Raw genomic sequence first — 20374 nt, 5'->3', positions numbered from 1 at the left:
ACCAAAAAATTCTGAAGGAGAATGGCCAGCCATCTGTTCGTCAACTCAAGCTGAAGCGATCTTGGGTGCTGCAACAGGACAATGACCCAAAACACACCAGCAAATCCACCTTTGAATGGCTGAAGAAAAACAAAATGAAGACTTTGGAGTGGCCTAGTCAAAGTCCTGACCTGAATCCAATTGAGATGCTATGGCATGACCTTAAAAAGGCGGTTCATGCTAGAAAACCCTCAAATAAAGCTGAATTACAACAATTTTGCAAAGATGAGTGGGCCAAAATTCCTCCAGAGCTCTGTAAAAGACTCATTGCAAGTTATCGCAAACGCTTGATTGCAGTTATTGCTGCTAAGGGTGGCCCAACCAGTTATTAGGTTCAGGGGGCAATTACTTTTTCACACAGGGCCATGTAGGTTTAGATTTTTTTTTCTCCCTAAATAATAAAAACCACCATTTACAAACTGCATTTTGTGTTTACTTGTGTTATATTTGACTAATGGTTAAATGTGTTTGATGATCAGAAACATTTTGTGTGACAAACATGCAAAAGAATAAGAAATCAGGAAGGGGGCAAATAGTTTTTCATACCACTGTATGTAGCCCCGCTACAAATGTTTCCTGAATAGAATACTAAAACAGAGAGATACAGGATACACAAAGCATTAATAGAATAAAAGACAATACTAAATACTAAATTCAACACTAAAAGTAAAGCCTAACAACTAACATCAAATTCTGATCAGGACACCCATAGTGTGGCGTGGGAATTGGAGTCCGGAGACTCAGCCCCACTGGCGTCTTTGGGGCCCACCAGAGGGCACTGCCGAGGGAGGACTCCCCCAGTTTCTACACGACCTGGAAGTATTTCACAGGTTTTGGACAGGAGATCGGAAACAGTTTCTGGTTTAGAAGGAGAACAGGCATCCCGGCCCGAAAGGATAGATGGATTGGCCAGCAGGATGAAAAAGTAACTTTGTGCCTAGCTGGAAAAACATAATGGAGGTACCAGCGGAAACCGAGAGTTGGAATCAGTTCCATTCTTCCATATTCTAGGTGGCAGTGGTCCACATGTGACAGCCCAGTTGCACGGGTGCTTGGGAGTTGGAGTCTGTTGAGTGTCTCTGGGTGCCTATAGAGGGTGCTGTTGGGGAGAACCATCTTTCTTTCTATATTCCCTGGAAGTGTTTCCAGGAAGACATGGCGTGACATTGGAGAGTCAGAGTCAAGAAGCAGCAGGCAACACTCAACAGGAGAAAGAAAGGAGGAAAACTTGGTTTTTTTGGTATTTTGCAACTAATCTTTGGAAGATTGTGTGGATTAGAGTGTGTCGGGCTTTATTGTGTCTTGGGTTTGGAGCTCAGTGGCGCCTTCTACTGGTTACACTGGGTCTAATTTAATGCATAACCTGCTGCCTCACTTAAATCGAATCTGAGTCGGGAGGCAGGAGTTCGAGTCCGAGTTGAAGGAGGAAGGGTTGTGAGAGGTTTATTTTTGGCGACGTCCCTATGAAAAGGTGTTTTTCTCAAATTGAACCAGGAGTTGTGTTGGGCATTGCTGTGTCTGTGGTTTGAGGACTCAGTGGCGCCCCCTTGTGGTTACAATGTAAAATGCTGTTAAATATTCCCCACTGTTCCTTGACTGTTTCCACTTTAAAAATCTGATACCGCTTGATCTGTCTTAGGTTTTGTGGCTCTCTGCCACCACAAAATTAGATTAAGCTGATTTAGAAAATGGTTGGATGATCTTACAACAGCCTATTTTTCTGTTTATGCTCTGGTGATTGTTAGATCAATACACTAATGAGTTCTCCTTAACTGTTTGTTATAAACAGGGGAAATGCTCATCCCAAAGGACTTGACAAAGATTTTAGGACTGGAAAATGAAGAACCAATTGGGCAAAACAAAAGAATAAGCAGAGGCAAACCCATAAAATAAAGGAGCGATCGTCAGAACACAGAATATAAGAAAGACAAAATGCCCAAATTCCCTGACTGCCTATAAAGTCTTTCCCTAAATATCCATGGAGACCATGCCCCAGGAAACGTGGGACGCTACCATGACAACGGTACACAATATGGTGACTCCAAAAGGAAAAGGTCTCAATTTTTTGCCTAAATCACGACAGGAACTTCCTGCCACCTACAAATCCAGACACTTCCTGGCAGTTCATTGTGAATGTTGTTGGGAGTTGGTCAATCCGTATGTCTCTTGCTGTGCTTTTTTGTAAATTACTGTATCTTTTTTTTTTTTTTTGGCCTTCTGCTCTGTGTTTTGACCTTGCTTTTGGGACTTGTTGGCTTTCACAGGCAATTCCATTTTGCCTTTTGTGCTCCACAGAGCCTCCTTTTGTGCCTTCCGGGCAGCTGGTAGAAATCTTTTTCTTCTTCTTTCGGCTGCTCTCATTAGGGGTTGCCACAGCGGATCATCTTGTTCCATATCTTCCTGTCCTCGTCATCTTGCTCTGTCACACCCGTCACCTGCATGTCTTCTCTCACCACATCCATAAACCTTCTCTTAGGCCTTCATCTTCTCCTCTTACCTGGTAGCTCTATCCTTAGCATCCTTCTCCCAATATACCCAGCATCTCTCCTCTGCACATGTCCAAACAACACAATCTCACCTCTCTGACTTTGTCTCCCAACCATCCAACTTGAGCTGACCCTCTAATGTCCTCATTTCTAATCCTCTCCATCCTCGTCACACCCAATGAAAATCTTAACATCTTTAACTCTGCCACCTCCAGCTCCTGCTTTCTGGTTCGTGCCACCATCTCCAACCCATATAACATAGCTGGTCTCACTACCGTGCTGTAGACCTTCCCTTTCACTCTTGCTGATACCCGTCTGTCACATAAACCTTTTTATTTTATATAGATTCTAGGTCTTTATGGGGCGGCACGGTGGTGCAGTGTGTAGCGCTGCTGCCTCGCAGTTGGAAGACCTGGGGACCTGGATTCACTTCCCGGGTCCTCCCTGTGTGGAGTTTGCATGTTCTCCCCGTGTCTGCGTGGGTTTCCTCCCACAGTCCAAAGACATGCTGGTTAGGTGGATTGGCGATTCTAAATTGGCCCTAGTATATGCTTGGTGTGTGGGTGTGTTTGTGTGTGTCCTGTGGTGGGTTGGCACTCTGCCCGGGATTGGTTCCTGCCTTGTGCCCTGTGTTGGCTGGGATTGGCTCCCGTGACCCTGTGTTCGGATTCAGCGGGTTGGAAAATGGATGGATGGATAGGTCTTTATGTATTTAGCCTCAGGGTTTTTGATGGGATTTCCCCCTCTAGTGGCCATGTTTGAAAGCGCTTTTGGAACTGATTTGGACTCTCTGCTGTGTTAGGATTCCCGCTCGTGACAGTTTTACCTGGAGAATTTATATTTAGAATTTTGACTTGGATTATCCCTAATTGGTTTGGTGCTCCTGTAGTTTGAACACTGCTTTTCTTAGGTATATAAGTTAATTGCTTTCTTATTTTATTCAATAACTCGTAGAAGTTTATCTTTATTTATATCTGTGCTATGGGGCTAATTGTTTCTCATTATATAAAAAAAATTGCTTAAAATTTAATTGATTTTTCTGGACAGGTGTTTACGGTAACGCACTTGGGCTCCGAGAGAGAAAGAGACAGACCACCTGATTTTAACTCTGTTTTCAACACTGATTTTAATATCTAGTCGTATCTACTTATTCATTGATTTCATCTCTCCTAAGGGCTCTTGTTTTTATTGTTTTCTGCTTACAGAAGAATGTGTTTATTGTACTGCACCACGCTAAAAACACTCGGGATTCTTTGTGAATAAACTGCATTGACCACGTTTTGCACCAAGACTTGCTGTCTGTGTCCTCATTGTCCTAATTCATCCTAATTACATGACTAACTATCGACATCACGGGGCGACAAAGAACTGCTGCCTCACAAAGTGTCCTGGGTATCAATCCCTCATTCTGTGACACTCCCTGTGGCTTTATGCTTTTTTTTTTCTTGTCCATGTCCTTCGGTTTGCTTCCCATATCCTAAAAAGGGTTCCATGTTAGGCTAACTGGTCTGATCTTCTCTTTACAACAACAACAACAACAACATTTATTTATATAGCACATTTTCATACAAAAAAGTAGCTCAAAGTGCTTTACATAATGAAGAAAAGAAAAATAAAAGACAAAATAAGAAATTAAAATAAGACAACAATAGTTAACATAGAATAAGAGTAAGGTCCGATGGCCAGGGAGGACAGAAAAAACAAAAAAAATTTCCAGATGGCTGGAGAAAAAAATAAAATCTGCAGGGGTTCAGAGGCCATGAGACCACCCAGTCCCCTCTGGGCATTCTACCTAACATAAATGAAATAGTCCTCTTTGTATTTAGGGTTCTCACGGAAGGACTTGATGATGATGGTCATGCAGACTTCTGGCTTTTAATCCATCAATGCTGGAACATCACGGTGCTTTGAGTAGATGGTGGTGGCACAAGACACCACAAAGAAACCGGAAAAAGAAACAGAAAAGAGAGTAGGGGTTAGTACAGATTTTAGAGCCACTATGAATAGTTATTATAATAAATTAGATATACAGAGTATAAGGATTAAATTAAAGTGAAGTTATGAGAAAGCCATGTTAAAATAATGTGTTTTTGGAGTTTTTTAAAGTGCTCCACTGTATTAGCCTGGCAAATTCCTATCAGTAAGCTATTCCAGATTTTAGGTGCATAACAGCAGAAGGCCGCCTCACCACTTCTTTTAAGTTTTGTTCTGGGAATTCTAAGGAGACACTCAGTTGAGGATCTGAGGTTATGATTTGGAATATAAGATGTCAGACATTCCGATATATAAGATGGGGCGAGATTATTTAAGGCTTTATAAACCATAAGCAGAATTTTAAAGTCAATCCTGAATGACACAGGTAACCAGTGTAGTGACATCAAAACTGGAAAGATGTGCTCAGATTTTCTTTTCCTAGTTAGGATTCTAGCAGCTGCATTCTGAACTCATTGCAAACGATTTGTGTTTTTTGGGTAGTCCTGAGAGGAGTGCGTTACAGTAATCTAGTCGACTGAAAACAAACGCGTGAACTAATTTCTCAGCATCTTTCAATGATATAAGAGGTCTAACTTTTGCTGTGTTTCTTAAGTGAAAAAATGCTATCCTAGCGATCTGATTAATATGAGATTTAAAATTCAGATTACAGTGAACAGTTACCCCTAAGCTTTTTACCTCCGTCTTGACTTTTAATCCTAATGCATCCACTTTGTTTCTAATAGCCTCATTGTATCCATTATTGCCAATCACTAAAATTTCAGTTTTCTCTTTATTTAGCTTTAGAAAATTACTATTCATCCATTCAGAAATACAAGTAAGACATTGTGTTAGTGAATCAAGAGAATCGGGGTCATCAGGTGCTATTGATAAATACAGCTGTGTGTCATCAGCATAGCTGTGGTAGCTCACGTTGTGCCCTGAGATAATCTAATTAGTGGCTGATTATAACACTAACTCGTGTCAATTTGACTCACACGCTTCACTTTTGTTTCTTTGCAGAGGAGGAGCGCCACGCAAAAGCCAATGACCGTGAATATAATGAAAGATTTTGTTATGCAGTAAGTCCAAACTTTTTTCCTTTTTCTTTTTCATAGAATTAAATGGACACCAGGAAAGCAAAAGTGTTGCATTTGAAGGCTTGTTAAGTGTCACAATGTTTAGTTCTCAAACGTTACATGATGTTAATTTAAACGTGTATTTAATTCTGTACTGTTGGCTTTTAGATGTTGATAGGTGTTGGGGACGGGGGCTATTACTGGGTAGGGGTCGACTGAGTCATTTGTGCATCATTGAGCTTCCAGAAATTTTGTCCTTTCAGTTGCAGCCCAGACCTCTAACAAGCATCCATACATGAATTGTGTTTGTATCATTTTGAAAGAATGAAATCCGTATAATAATACACAGCCATTGTGTTCTAAAAATAAAAACAAAAAAGAAAAAACATACACAAGAGAAAAAATTAAATCCATCAAACTGAAAAGAAACCCATCATCCTCTCCCACCCCGGTCCATAAATTTTCTGAATCATTTCCCAGTAGCGTCATTGGAATATTAAACCGATTTTGGCTGGCATTGATGCCGAGTTTGAAATTCCCAACTGGGATGACAGTTCACTGCAAGCGATGCCGACATGTCACGTCACCCATCAACTTCATAACGTGGATGCGGACGTAGCCAGAGGAGCTCAAAGCCTTAATGGGTGTTTGTGGAGATCCCTGGAAAGAACGAAAAAACCTGTAATGGAATACTTTTTTTCCCGCTTCAGAAAAGTTGGGACGCTGTGTAAAATGTAAACAAAAACAGAATGCAATGACTTGCATTTCTCATAAACTGATATTTTATTTACAATAGAACATAGAAAACATATCAGATGTTTAAAATGAGAAAATGTACCATTTTAAGCAAAGAATAAGGTCATTTTGAGTTTGATGGCAGCAACACGACTCAAAAAAGTTGGGCCAGGGCTGCGTTTACCACGGTGTAGCATCCTCCCTCTTTTAACAACAGTCCATAAATGTCTGGCAACTGAGGAGACCAGTCGCTGAACATTTGAGAGAGAGGAATGTTGTCCGATTCTTGTCTGATCTTTAATTCTAGCAGCTCAGACAGTCCTGGGTCGTCTTTGTTGTATTTTTCATTTCCAATGTTTTGAACTGATGAAGGGTCAGGACAGCAGGCAGGCCAGTTCAGCACTGGGACTCTTCTACTACAACGCCATGCTGTTGTAATACAGGGAGATTCACTCGAAAGAGACCCCAAATATTCTGTAATAACTCTCACTGGGACGAAGCAATCTGAACAAAACAACGTGCAATGTGCTCCTCAGTATATGGAGCTTCAAACAAGCCGGGATGCCCCTGCGTCTGAGCGATGAGGTAGGCGCCAGACAGCCGTCGTGACGTTTAACCTCCATTTGCAACCTCTGTGTGTATACGGCCCGTACTCCTTCACTCAGTCACTCGACTTTTCATCAGGATGGTGGTGTACGGTACTGAACAGCATGTCTTCATGGTGTGAACCTATTGGGTCACCAATTCGTTTAAGCGATGTCAGAATAAACTGGATGACTGTGATTTAACTGAAGGTTACAAGATGGAGCAATGAGTCACACATCGGCAAGGAGCATGGCAGAAATTGAGTCCTTCTTTGGCAATTTGGTAATTTCAAAGGGGCTTTGGCCACCACGGTCGCAGGACCTGACACCACCAGACTTCTTCCTTTGGGGTCTGCTCAAAGGAAAAGTCTTATCAGAAACAAGCCTTGGACTGTGGAAGATTTGAAGGAAAACATCCAACGTGAAATTGCTGCTATAACCCCGAGACACTTGCCAATACATTCAAGAACATGGAGTGACGCGTCAAAATGTGTCTGGCAGAAAACAGAAACCACTTCCAGCATTGCATGTAATGGAGCCGATTACACATACGCCAAGGTGTATAGAGTATTTTTTTTTTGGTTCAGATTGCTTCGTCCTAAAGGGAGTTACAACAGAATATTTGGGGCCTCTTTCGAGTGAATCTCTCTGTATCTTCGTCTTGATGAAATATGTGGGGCCTTCCCTGAAAAAGGCATCTTCTGGAGCATATGCTGCTCTAAAACCAGTATATACCTTTCAGCATTGACGGTGCCTTTCCTGATGTGCAAGCTGCCATTTCCACAGTCACTAATGCACCCCCATATCATCAGAGATGCTCACATCTAATCCATGCTCTTCCTTGGCCGGGATGCCCAATCGTATGCCACAATATATACAGTATAAAATGTTAAGGGTTGTGTCTGACTGTCACATGCTTACTTGTGAACCAATGGGGCTAGAATCTTGATCTTTGTCTTAAACGCGTATAACGTGATATGTGCTGGGAAAGCAAAAAAAATGTGGCTGACCGCAACCTCTGAAAGTTATCATAATTCATGTCAAGAAGAGCGCCGACATCTGCTAAGCATTAATTATGGGATCGGAATAAGAAGAACGACAGCCTCCAGCCTCCAATAGAATGTAACCACAGCCCGCAATACCCACGATGCCAGTCACAAAACACCATTCATGTGTCGGGACCAATAGAGCCCAGCTCTGCTCCGTTGAGGGGGGATATCGCTTCGTACTATACGTCAGTGGTGTTACGCTGTGGTTAAGGTTACGGTTATGTGAGCGTTTTATGACTCAAATAATGATGACTGCTGTGCCAGTACAGTGCATATAAAAAGTCTACACACCCTTGCCATGTTCCAACTTTATTGCAAAATTGCCATCTATACAGAGAAGGCCAAAAACAAATCAGAAACTATTGAGTGAAAAAAAACAGTTGCATTCGTGTGCAGACCCCCGAAACGAATATCTGGTTGAAGCCCCTTTTGATTTTTCTTACAGCACTTGGTCTTTTTGGCTAAGAGTCTGTCAGGTTGGCACTTCTGGACTTGGTGACTTTTGCCCACTCCATTTCCAAATCTGTCAGATTGCGGGGGCATCTCCTGTGCACTGTTCTCTTTGGGTCACCCCACAGGTCTGGGTGGGCCATTCCAGAACTTTGATCCGCCTTTGATGAATCCATTGCTTTGTTGATATTGATGTATGCTTTGGGTCGTTGTCATGCTGAAAGGCGAAGATCCTCTTCCTCTACTGCTTCGGAGCAGATGCTTGAAGGTTTTGTGCCAACATAGACAGATACTTGGAGCTCTTTGCGATTCCATCCACCTTGACTAAGCCGCAGTTCCAGCTGAAGAACAGCAGCCCCCAAAACACAATGCTGCCTCCACCCTACTTCACTGTGGGTACACTATGGTGTTTCATTTGATGATGTGCTCTGTTGGTTTCGTGCCAAACATACCTTTTGGAATTTTGCCAAATCTTGGTATCATCAGAACTCATGTTTTCTTTGCGAGAGAAGGCTTTCGTCTTGCTACCCTACCACATAAGACAGACGTATGAAGAATACGACTGACTGTTGTCACATGTAGTGAACAACCAGGACCTGCCAGGAAGTCCTGCAGCTCCATTAATGTTGGTGTAAGCCTCTTGGTGGCTCCCTGACCAGTTTTGGAGGGTTGTCCTGATCACAGTAGAGCTGCACCCCATCTTCTCCACTTGTTGATGACTGTCTTCACTGGGCTCCATGGGATGTTTGATGTTTTGGATACTTTTTTCTAGCCCAGTCCTGATTGATGAAATTCAATGATAACATCCCGTTCATGTTTTGAAAGCTCTTTGCTGACCGTGGCTTCTGGAGTGTGTGGCAACCAAGAGGATATCAGATATCAACCAAAGGTTATCTGAACTCAATCAGAGCCACCTTCGTTGAGGTCAGGTGTATACTAACGACTGTTTGAGATGAGACTCATTGTGATTGGTTGATTCTGAATGCAGCCACATCCTGGATTATTAAGGGGTCTGCCCGCTAATGCCATCAGGTTTTTGTAGGATTTTTTTTTTCACTAAACAGTTTCTGATTTGTTTTCACCTTTGTGAGCCACTAGGGTGCACCAGAGAGCCCTGAAACCCCAGACACAACTTCACAGACATACCAGTCCCTTTCAAATAAAGCTGATTTATTTGTACAAATACCTTCCACACAGGTCCAAAAGCATAATCGCCACAATTCTCTTCAGCTTCTCCTCTCTCTCTCTTTCTTCTACGCCTCGACACCACCCTGGCAAGCTTTGTCCACTCCCACCCTACTCTGACTCCCTTGGATAAGGGCGGCAAGTCCTTTTATATTGGGCTAACCCGGAAGTGCTTCTGCTCTTCCGCCCACGTGGTCTGCAGGCACGTCTGGGTTAGGTGGAAGCCCCATGCCATTTTTGCAGCACCCATTCCCCCCCCCCCCCCGCAACAACCACAGTACCCCCCCACAGGACTGAGATGAACAACTCCAAGTCCCAAAGTTCCCTGTGAGAAACCGGGGCACTGCTGCAATCCGGAGAAAGCTGCCATCTAATGTTCTGGGGGTGGCAATGTACCGAATACATTGTTCTGCTCAGTCCTTTCATTATACGGGCCTCCTGGCTTGGTATCGTTCCTGGATCTGACCCAGCTGGATCACTTGTGTGTTCCTCCCAGCATGGAGGATCGCAGGAGTCGTCGGGTAAAGGGGTCCTTTCATCTGATTGGGTGGCCCAGCACTGACTCAGCTGTGGAATGGCCAATAGGGGGAGGCAGCTTGATGGCCGAGGTCTCCAGGACTTTGAACAAATCCAAATCGTATTCTGTGAGATCATCTACTGCTGAATTCTGCTCTGTACTTGTAATATTTCTATTGTACTATTGTATTGAATTGAGGATTACTTGTGTTCTGTTCGGTGTATTTTATTGTATTCATCCCCTTCTTTTTAACACTGAACCTACCTGGAAAGGGGTCCCTCTTTGAACTGCCTTTCCCAAGGTTTCTTCCATTTTTTATCTACAAGGGTTTTTCCTTGTCTTCTTAGAGAGTCAAGGCTGGGGGGTCTGTCAAAAGGCAGGGCCTGTTAAAGCCCATTGCGGCACTTCTTGTGTGATTTTGGGCTATACAAAAATAAATTGTAGTGTATTGGATTGTATTGTATCTGCATCCTCTGCCTCTGTTCTGGGCAAGGAAGATTTTTCTTTGCCCCGTTTCTTGGAGTGGCATAGGGCTTGCCTCCTATCCGATTAAGGAATCACCCACCTTCCCAACTGGGACGCCCGACCCTGCATATCGTCCATCACACCTTCTTTGCATAGACTGCAATTTTGCAGTAAAGGTGCATTTGGTTCCATTTTCTTATTACACAAAATCGTCCAGGTGGCATGGTGGTGCAGTGGGTAGCGCTGCTGCCTCGCAGTTAGTTAGACCCAGGTTTGTTTCCTGGGTCCTCCTTGCGTGGAGTTTGCATGTTCTCCCCGTGTCTGTATGGGTTTCCTCCGGGTGCTCCGGTTTCCTCCCACAGTCCAAAGACATGCAGGTTAGGTGCATTGCCAATTCTAAATTGTCCCTAGTGTGTGCTTGGTGTGTGTGTTTGTGTGTGCCCTGCGGTGGGCTGGCGCCCTGCCCGGCGTTTGTTTCCTGCCTTGCGCCCTGTGTTGGCTGGGATTGGCCCCAGCAGACCCCCGTGACCCTGTAGTTAGGATCTAGTGGGTTGGATAATGGATGGATGGACAAAATCGTCCATTTTTTTGGGGGGGTTGTAGACTTTTTATGCCCACTGTAAATGTGATTCTGATTCCGGATCTTTCCTCTTGACAGCTTGTTCCATCTCATTCCATTAAAACAATCAAATTAGAAGGCCACTGCCATAGCCATGGATCCCACATATCCTAATATAGCCCACATATCCCACATGTCCTAATCATAGGGGGTTACGTTCTGAAATTAAGCTCACAAAGATGAATGTAGTAATTGATTTATTAGAAGAGACAAAAAGGAAACAGTAAAGGGAAAGCAGCATGGGAAATTCCATTCCGAGATGTCGAATTATGTATGCAGGGAAGCGTTTTTTACACTTGCTATACCTAATGGATCCAACTGTGCTTGAAATAATCTGTTAAAAAAATAAAATAAAATCTGCATATTAAATAAAGAGGTGTAAGGGTTTTGCGTACCGCACATTCAAGTCTGTGCTTAATTCCATCTGTCAGCTTGGGTGCTCTCGCTTTATTTAAAAAAAAAAAAAGAACCATATATGAAAAGAGTCTCCCTTATGGCGTTTATGAAAGCGTTATGACTGTTTAAATCAAGCAGCAAGGCACAGGGCCATTAACACCATTAATTAACCTTGCTGTATTCATGAATGCTAAGTGTGCTGTGCCAAGCAGTTCTCAGATTCAAAGCAGAAGGAAGAGGCGGCTCCTAAACCCCAGGAGAGGCCCGTTTCCCTTCATCATCGCTTGTTCCTGCCAGGCTGGTGGTGTAGGTAGGGGCAGCCTTATCAGCTTTCTGGAAAGCGACCCGCTACAGAGACATGTCTAGGAAGCAGCTGTAGAGGAGAAAACGCGTTCGCTCCTTGTCTCAGATTACTCACACCTACAGTGCCTTTAAAACGTATTCACATCCTGGGAGGTTTTCACATTTTATTGTTACACAAATTGAATCAAAGTGGATGCAATGTGGCTTTTTGACGCGGATCAACAGAAAAAGATAATTTAATGTCAAAAATGAAAACGGATCTCTGCAAAATGGTGTAAGAAATGGACGGCAGCCCAACCTGGACAGGATGGAAAGATGGGGGAAATGGAGCTTCTTTAGGGCACTGCCTCCCCCAGAACACTAGATGGCAGCCTTGTCTGGATTCCCACAAGGCATCATGGGACTTGAAGTTCCATATCTCAGTCCTGTTGGATACCATGGGTGCAAACCAGGGGGTGCTGTGGAAGTCGAGGAGCCATATGGTATGAAGTTTCCGCCCAAGAACGGCTCGGTGAAATGAATTATTGTGCCTGCGAGTCCTCATTGAGCTGGTTTGGCTGCATTTCCGTAGTTGACTAAGGGTGTCGCCATTTCCCCGTTTTTTCCAAAATGTTGTGTCCACCTGGGTCAGAGTTGCCTTTGATATACACAACTCGGGTTAATAAAAACCCAGACGTTTGCGTGGGAAGTTGCATACGCACATTTCAAGCCTCCTTTTGTGTGTATGCAAGTTTTAGAAATGAGGCTCCCAGGTGAGCACTGGCCTGGCTTAGGATATTTTGAGGCCTTTTGGCCCTCTTGTGTCGCTGTGCTGTGAACAGATGCCTTACACCACACTGGCCGGCCATCTTTTCCTTGTACCTTTGGCCACTGTGGACACTAAACCTCACCTCACCTTGTGCCTTTTCAGTATGGTTTTATATCCGGTCAGCAAGACTAAATATGTCACACACATTCATTAAAGATATTAGAAAGTCAGGGTGTATAAAAAACTTGTCAGCAAACATTAGATTTGCAACATACAGAGAGACAGCACCAGGCACGCGCCAATTGCATGAATCAGCCCAGTGTGTGAGGGAGAGCACAGTCTGAGGTGAGGTGAGGCTTGTCGCTGCCGCACCTCACGCTTCTCCTCTGCATTTGAACAGGAAATGCGCAAATTCAGCAATTTTGACTATAAAAATATCAAAATTATTTCAATTATACAGAAAACAAATTTATAGCACAGACCAGTGGGCACATTTATTTCATGCTATCATTATTAGTTTTTCTACTTTTCATGACTTACCTGGTGGGTCGGCACGGTGGTGCAGTGGTAGCGCTGCTGCCTCGCAGTTAGGAGACCCAGGTTCACTTCCCGGGTCCTCCCTGCGTGGAGTTTGCATGTTCTCCCCGTGTCTGCGTGGGTTTCCTCCGGGCGCTCCGGTTTCTTCCCACAGTCCAAAGACATGCAGGTTAGGTGGATTGGCGCTTCTAAATTGGCCCTAGTGTGTGCTTGGTTTGTGTGTGTCCTGCGGTGGGTTGGCACCCTGCCCGGGATTGGTTCCTGCCTTGTGCCCTGTGTTGGCTGGGATTGGCTCCAGCAGATCCCTTGACCCCCCGTGACCCTGTGTTCAGATTCAGCGGGTTGGAAAATGAATGGATGGATGACTTACCTGCCTCCCCTGACCGCACGTCCCTGAGAATGCAAAAAGCATATGAGACCGGGTGCAGTCATGACAGGTCGCTAAACAAATGAAAAGTTGGGACACCGTCCGGGTTGTCTCGTTTCAATGAAAGCAGTCCAAACAAAAATCACGCCTCTTAGTGTCATTGTAAATGGCCTCTCAGGCAAAAGAGGAAAAGTATTCGGCTCCTTACTGCAAAATAAGGGGGGTGATCACTGGAGCTCCATCCGGCGGGTCACTTCAAGTACAAAAGATGCCTTCTTCTTCTTCTGGGTTTTTATGGTGGTTGGCAGACCAATGTAAATGGTACATTACCGCCACCCACTGAGCTGGAGTGTGGAGCAGAGATTCCGCAAGCAAAAAAAAATTAATAAATAATATCAAAAAGTCCCTCACTTCTTAAAAATTCAAATGCTTATTTTGAAACACTAAATTGTCAAAGCTGTCCTAGTATAATTTCAATTGAAATGACCTCCTTTTCTGTAGCTTTCAGTTTTTCTTTGCTCCTTATTAGCAGTGCACAAGACGCCTCCTTCCAGGCAGCCGGGCTTCTTATATTGCATGACCTGGAAGGGGCGGGGCTAAGTGCCCTCACTGGGCGGTTTCTCTGTGCTTTAGGAAGAGAAGGAAAAGAGAAAGTTGGTGACAGCGCCCCCTTTTGCCCCAGCAGGTTATCACATCCCTTATTTGAACCCATGAGCAGACCCTTCAACGTGCATGCACGACACATAGCAAGGAGACAACTATACATAATAAAAAATTACTTAATAATATTTAAATACAATCATATTAATAAAAAAATGACATAATAACAGAAACACATAATTCTAAAAATTAAGGAAAATAAACATAAACTGGGGAACAAACCCTGGCTATAACATAACAGCACAAGACTTCCAGTTCCATCCCTGCCTGTGTCAGTGAATCATCATTTGCTCAGATGTTACGGTGGGCATGTAGCCTAATCTTTAAGACACCTTGGATAAAGACATTGGCAAGCAATCTGGTACTAAATGGGGCAGCTGCCCATCACAGGGCACACACAAAACCCCTACTGCTTATAAAGGGCCAGTTGACTTAATATGCCCAGTTTTGAGCTGTGGAACGAAACTGGAATACAAAGAGAAGGCCACAGAGAGAGTGACTGGGTCCAGAATTTAAGCTCAGGACTTTCTTATCTCGGAAGTCACTTTATGTTATTGTCATCGAGATTAGGAAGAGATTTGGAGACATTTTTCTAAAGTTAGCCTTCTTCTTGGTCATGACGTGTGTCTGATTCCTAATGGAACTATTTAATGTTACTTTTTTAGAATTCAGGCTGTGGGGTTGTACACAGTATAATGCAATTTCTTGTCAAAGTCTTTCCCATTTAAAATGCCATCTAATAACTACTGAAAACAAACTAAATTTCATGTTCTCTTTGATCAGCTGGTAGAGTAAGTGGCTTGCGTCTAGTAGCCATCACCGTTTATTGAATTTATCTTATCTGTCCTTTCATACGAGGCAGTGACATTAATGGGCTCCTTCTGCGCTTTGGTCTTTTAATATCCTATGAGATTTGGTCCTCTTGTCTGAGACTTTAATTCAGTGCTCACAGCTGAGTGCATAATAAATCAATCAATAAATAATTGGTTAACAAATTTCACTTTCAATTGTGATGCAGTCAGCTGTAGGTAACTGGAGCGGAAAGACGGCACTCACTTTGTATTTGGAAGGTTTAGGGCCCATTGGCAGAAGAAACTGCCCAGCAACCAGAGGGTACCTCCTTGTGGGCAGCAGCTGATTAACCTCAAAAGGAGCTATGAAGATTCTCTTAGGAAGAAGCAATCCACCATACCCTGTAGTGCTTTAACAAAGATTCAGAGGACGAGCCTGGCACAAAATGGGATACGGTGGGCTAAGTGACAGATTCAAGCCTTTCATATCTCCATTAACAAAAGGCAGCTGGCATGTGCTGTGTGAGGCCATTTGTGCAAAATGTGAGACAGAGGAAAACCAGTTTGACAGGTAAAAAGTAAGATAATTAGGAAAAATAACGTTTGTTGTAGAAAAAATGGCATGGTAGATAAATAAACAATTTACAGTGTAAATACAAGAACACAAAGACAAAAAAAGATTTGGGGATCCACTCCATATATTGCAGTGAAACCGAGTAGTCACAAGAGACTCTGTCCAAAACAGGACCGGCACAAAAGAGTAGAGGTTGGCTTTCTTATAGGTGGTGGAAAGAAAGAGGCGGGTCCAGTATGGAAGAGGGGGAAGTGAGGTCAGGAGGAGGGCGTGGTCTAGAGAGGAATGAGGAAGCTGGTTAGGGCTAAGGTGTTCTTGTCATCTGGTGATCTGCAGAGGAAGGAAAAGAGGTGGTAGTGCACAGCGTCAACCCCTGACTCACCGTTTTATACCCAGTTAAGCCCTTTGACTGCCTCCCAAGCGCACATGTGTGACAACAGGAATGGGAAAAGGAAGAAAGTCAGAAAATAAGGAGTATAGATGGAGTGAAGACAGGTGTGTAAGGAACTATTAGATAGATAGATAGATAGATAGAAAAGACACTTCATAATTAAATTATTAGATAAAAGTTAAAAGCACATTATTAAAACAGTTAATGGATAGATAGGTTTGTCTCTGTCATTCCAACAGATGGTGCATCACAAAATTATAGATAAGGCTCTACATTATAAAATTATTACATAAAAATTAAAAGAACATTATTACAGTTGATAGATAGATAGATAGATAGATAGATAGATAGATAGATAGATAGATAGATAGATAGATAGATAGATAGATGTGTAAGGCACTAAATAACAGACAGACAGATAGATGTGCAAGGCACTATAAAATCAAAAAAATGTGAAATAGGTAAAATGATATATAGATTTGTAAGGCACTATATAACAGATAAATAAATAGCTCATTGTAAAACGCCAGGACTGGCCATATATTTTTTAAAAATTGTCAAGAACACTTGAACTTTAGAACACAATTTCAAATGGTAAATACATGTGAAGGAATTACTTTGTCTTGAGAAATGCCTAACTTATCCTTTAACAGAGCTTTTTCTGAAAGTAAATCTTTTACTTATATGGATTCTATGTTGCCATTTGTGTGATCAGTTGTATTTGTTTTGACACTGATTCCCCCACTTGTGGGCATTTTCAGTATTTTTGAGACCTCTCTATGCTGTAACAGCATTGTTATTTACAAAATTACAAATTAATTAAAACCAAAAAACTCTCACTTACTGCAGTCGAAGTGAGCAGGTTTTTTCAGTGGCTCCACAACCCTGGTTATGACTGGTTATTAGATGGGAATGAAGAGACATTTTTCCCATTTGCTTTTCATGGCAGTGCTGCTCCTCATCCAATGAGGTGCCTCCTGGACTTCAGTGTTCAGCTGGGGCAGGCGATGTGTTATTCAGAAGCCGTGGTAATTTCCTGTAATTTGTTGTTGCAGTATTAGTGCTCAGAAGTTTGGCCTAAGACGTATTCTAATTAGAACATTACACCCACATATATGCCACAATTTCATCTGTCCTTTGACCCTATTGTCACACATGTGCATCTGAGGGTCACCCTCCAGGCTCTTCCTTGGAAAGCAATTCCACCCCTGGGCGAAAGGGGGCACAGTTACTAATGGGATCATCTCTGTCTTTTCCCACAACAAAGGAGAAGACGCCCAATGAGGGCAACTGACTCCACCCCTTCTGGGCGGAGGACTATATATTACAGGCGCTCACAGTAGATGGTGTCTCATTCTGGACTGATGCCTGATAGAGATGGAGCCCCAAACCAGACCCCAGTGGCTATGAAATAACAATAGTGGCTCTTTATTTTGGTTTATAAGTGCCTTCGTGTGCTGAGCCTTTTTGTTAATTAAATTGGACAACCGGGTTAGTGCCCCAACATTTATCAGGATCTAGTGTCATAGTTAAGGGCCGGAGTGGTGGCTCTGAGGCTAGGGATCTGCACTGGCAGCCACCGTAAAAAAACCTCACACTGTTCCAGTGTAGTGCTGAGGTGTCACCCGTTGCATGGCTGCATTTGAGTCCTAATCTGAGATCCTCAGGTGGTTTGTCATGTGGTGGGTGCGCCAACATGCTATATCAGTGCACCTCTAGTGTCATAACTCACACGACCACCCTATATGTGAACATGGTGCCCCCAGCCTAGGCATCACCCGTTTCCTGTGACATTGATAGTCATAAACTGAGCAAGGACTAAAACATTATAATTGTTTATTATTATTATTTTTTTTACAGGACAATCGCATCAAGACTTCGAAATACAACATCTTCACATTCCTGCCAATCAATCTATTTGAACAATTCCAGCGTGTTGCCAATGCCTACTTTTTGTTCCTGCTTATATTACAGGTAACTTATCCTAAGCAGTGTTTGGGAGGGAGTCCGCCAGGCCTCATTGGCTATCCATGGCACTTCAATGAACTTTGAGCCTTTCCCGTTGTTGATGAAGCTATTGGAACATTAAGAGCTGCGGATATGGAAAGCTCTTGTCAGATAAAAGTATCTTGGAGCGACTGCTTTATGTTAGCCAGGAAATTCATTTTGGCAAAGTTTTCAACATTTGGGTTTATCTATGCGTAGACACTGGTGTATCTAAAAAGAAAGACATGTGGATAAATAAGCAGATCAAAAGAGATGTGCCAAGCTTTGTACAAAGCAAATGTTTATTCTACAGTATGTCACTGCCAAAGACCTCGACATCTTAGCTTTGAATCCCACTCTGTTGTTTCCTTGTGTCTGTGTGGGTCCCCCCCGCCCCCCATATCCCAAAGAGGTGATTATGAGGTTAAATTGATATGAGTGGCAGTGTGTGTGTGTTTGGGGGTCTTTGATGGTCCGCCATTGTTCCCAGGATTCGTTCCTTGCAACGGTGCGGGTCTGGCTCCATGCTCCCTCTTCTGATTTGGGAGCCTCTTGAACCCGACACTGTTGGTAATGTAACTGGATAAGTTGGTCTGATGGGGACAAATCAAACTGTGGCAAGGGGATGGAGTGCTTTTTTAAAACAGTCAAAACCAAACAAAGTGTTCAAATAGTGCTGTCTTCCAAAAAACAGTCAATAAATAGTCCATAAAACAGATGTAAAAAGTGAAGGTTAAATTAAAAAAAAAAATCCTTTAAAATGAGGTTAAAATAAAGTCAGGAAGCGGTACTTTCAAAAAAATCTGATGCCTTCACCTTCTAATTGGCGGCTCTCCTTCTCATCCCATACGGGCCTTACGGCAGGGGAGTCGCTCTATCACCGTAGGTGCAACTGACCTTCCAACCTGGTCTGGTAGCCTTCTATCCCCTGGCTATGTATGGCTCCCGCCAAACTGAGATTTGGGTTCCCCCAATGGCCAGGTCGCTCATGCTGGGGATCAGCCTCCCAAGCCTCTGTGACTCCTGCTGCCATCTGCGGCGAGTTGTCCTCGAGACTGCTCAGCTGGCCCTCTACTGAGTGTCTACAACACACTCCTCCTCCGAGGTTAGCGGGTTAGTTTCTAGCGAGCCTGCTCCTGCTCGTTCCCTTGTGCCTGAACTGGCTCTCAGACTCCTTCTCCTTCTTCTTCTTCTTCCTCCTCCTCCACTTTCTCTCTTTTTCGTTTTTTTTTTCTGTTTCTGTGCCGGCCCGTATACGTCTCCGTGGGCACAGCGTCTTAATCACGTACCGCAGGAAACCGATGAAGCAATTGAGACCGACAGCACCCGCACAAGCAGGTGTGACTCTCCCCAAATACCTCACTAACTCCCCGTGGTCGTGTGATCGCACCCATGGAGATTGACACGGCTATTCGGATTTCTGAAAAACTGGCCTTTCCTTCAGAACTGCCTTGTGTACAATGCTGCTATGATAGGCTCCCATAACCCTCAGCTGGGTTACATGTGCCTGAGAAAGTCGTGTTATCTGATGATTCAACGATATGAACATGTGATTTTTAAAGGGGTGGGGACAAAGGAAGATTGTGTGGGGCCACCTGTTTATTTTTCAAGTAAAGTTTTTGAAATATCCCAATGAGGAAGTATTGTACTGTCACTACTGAGAAGCTTACTTAGGCTTTGTATAACAGTCATTGATTGAGTCTGTGAAAGGAGCTATATAAGATCAGCACTGGGATGACTGGTGAGTGACAAAGTGATTTTGTTGAAGGACAGGTCAACGTGTTGAGTCTGAAAAATATTTGTCAGAGTGGATTTATTGTGGAGCAATGCAGGCCTGTAGTAAAAAAAAACTAAAAACACTTAGACAAGGCGATTATTATATACAATACAAGATGATGCTGGCAGTGAGTATAAGAAATTATACAGACACAAGACCACCAAGCTTGTTTGGTTAGCAGTTAGATAACTTGTCCCCATTTCTCATCCTAACATTTTTTTACAAACTTTAAAGAGGTTCTGTTTTAAGGACATGACTCAGAAGTTTCTTCCGGATGCCCACCAAGTGCTTGTCTCGTTTTCTATCTGGAATGTACTTTGCTGTGACTCCAGCTAGTTGCCCCGGTGTCATGGATTATTGACAGCACATAAATACCAGGAGATGATGAATGAAAACAAAAGACACAGTCAAGAATAGAAATAGGGGATTCAGTCGAGGACCGGCAGTCAAAATCAGAAGAACAAGGCGACTTCCAGTGACGCTTGGCCTCTGTGATGGTTCGGGTTAGCTCCAAAGTCCCTGGCAGCACACGAACCCAGAACTATTGATAGTGATAACCCAAGGATGAGGACACATAACACAGCAGAGGAAAGTGCAAAGTGCTCTGTGCTTTAATTCTTAAACAAACAAGGGTTCAAACAGTGAAATCCGATCTTCAATAAATA

At 43.3% G+C, this 20374-nt stretch overlaps 1 protein-coding gene across 4 annotated transcripts in view; it reads left to right on the top strand.

The window, feature by feature from the left end:
* The window catches only part of atp8b4 (ATPase phospholipid transporting 8B4), a 258238-nt gene that overhangs the window by 141922 nt on the left and 95942 nt on the right, over nucleotides 1-20374 (top strand). For all 4 annotated transcript variants that reach the window (XM_051920877.1, XM_051920878.1, XM_028822519.2 and 1 more), the window contains 2 exons: nucleotides 5520-5578; nucleotides 17807-17920. In XM_051920877.1, the coding sequence (XP_051776837.1) occupies nucleotides 5520-5578; nucleotides 17807-17920 (173 nt within the window). The remainder of the gene's footprint in view (nucleotides 1-5519; nucleotides 5579-17806; nucleotides 17921-20374) is intronic.

The sequence above is a fragment of the Erpetoichthys calabaricus genome, chromosome 17 (assembly GCF_900747795.2).
Source record: "Erpetoichthys calabaricus chromosome 17, fErpCal1.3, whole genome shotgun sequence".
NCBI classification, from domain to species: domain Eukaryota; kingdom Metazoa; phylum Chordata; class Cladistia; order Polypteriformes; family Polypteridae; genus Erpetoichthys; species Erpetoichthys calabaricus.
Note: the sequence above shows the minus strand (reverse complement) of the source record. Positions and strands in the feature narration are given on the sequence as shown.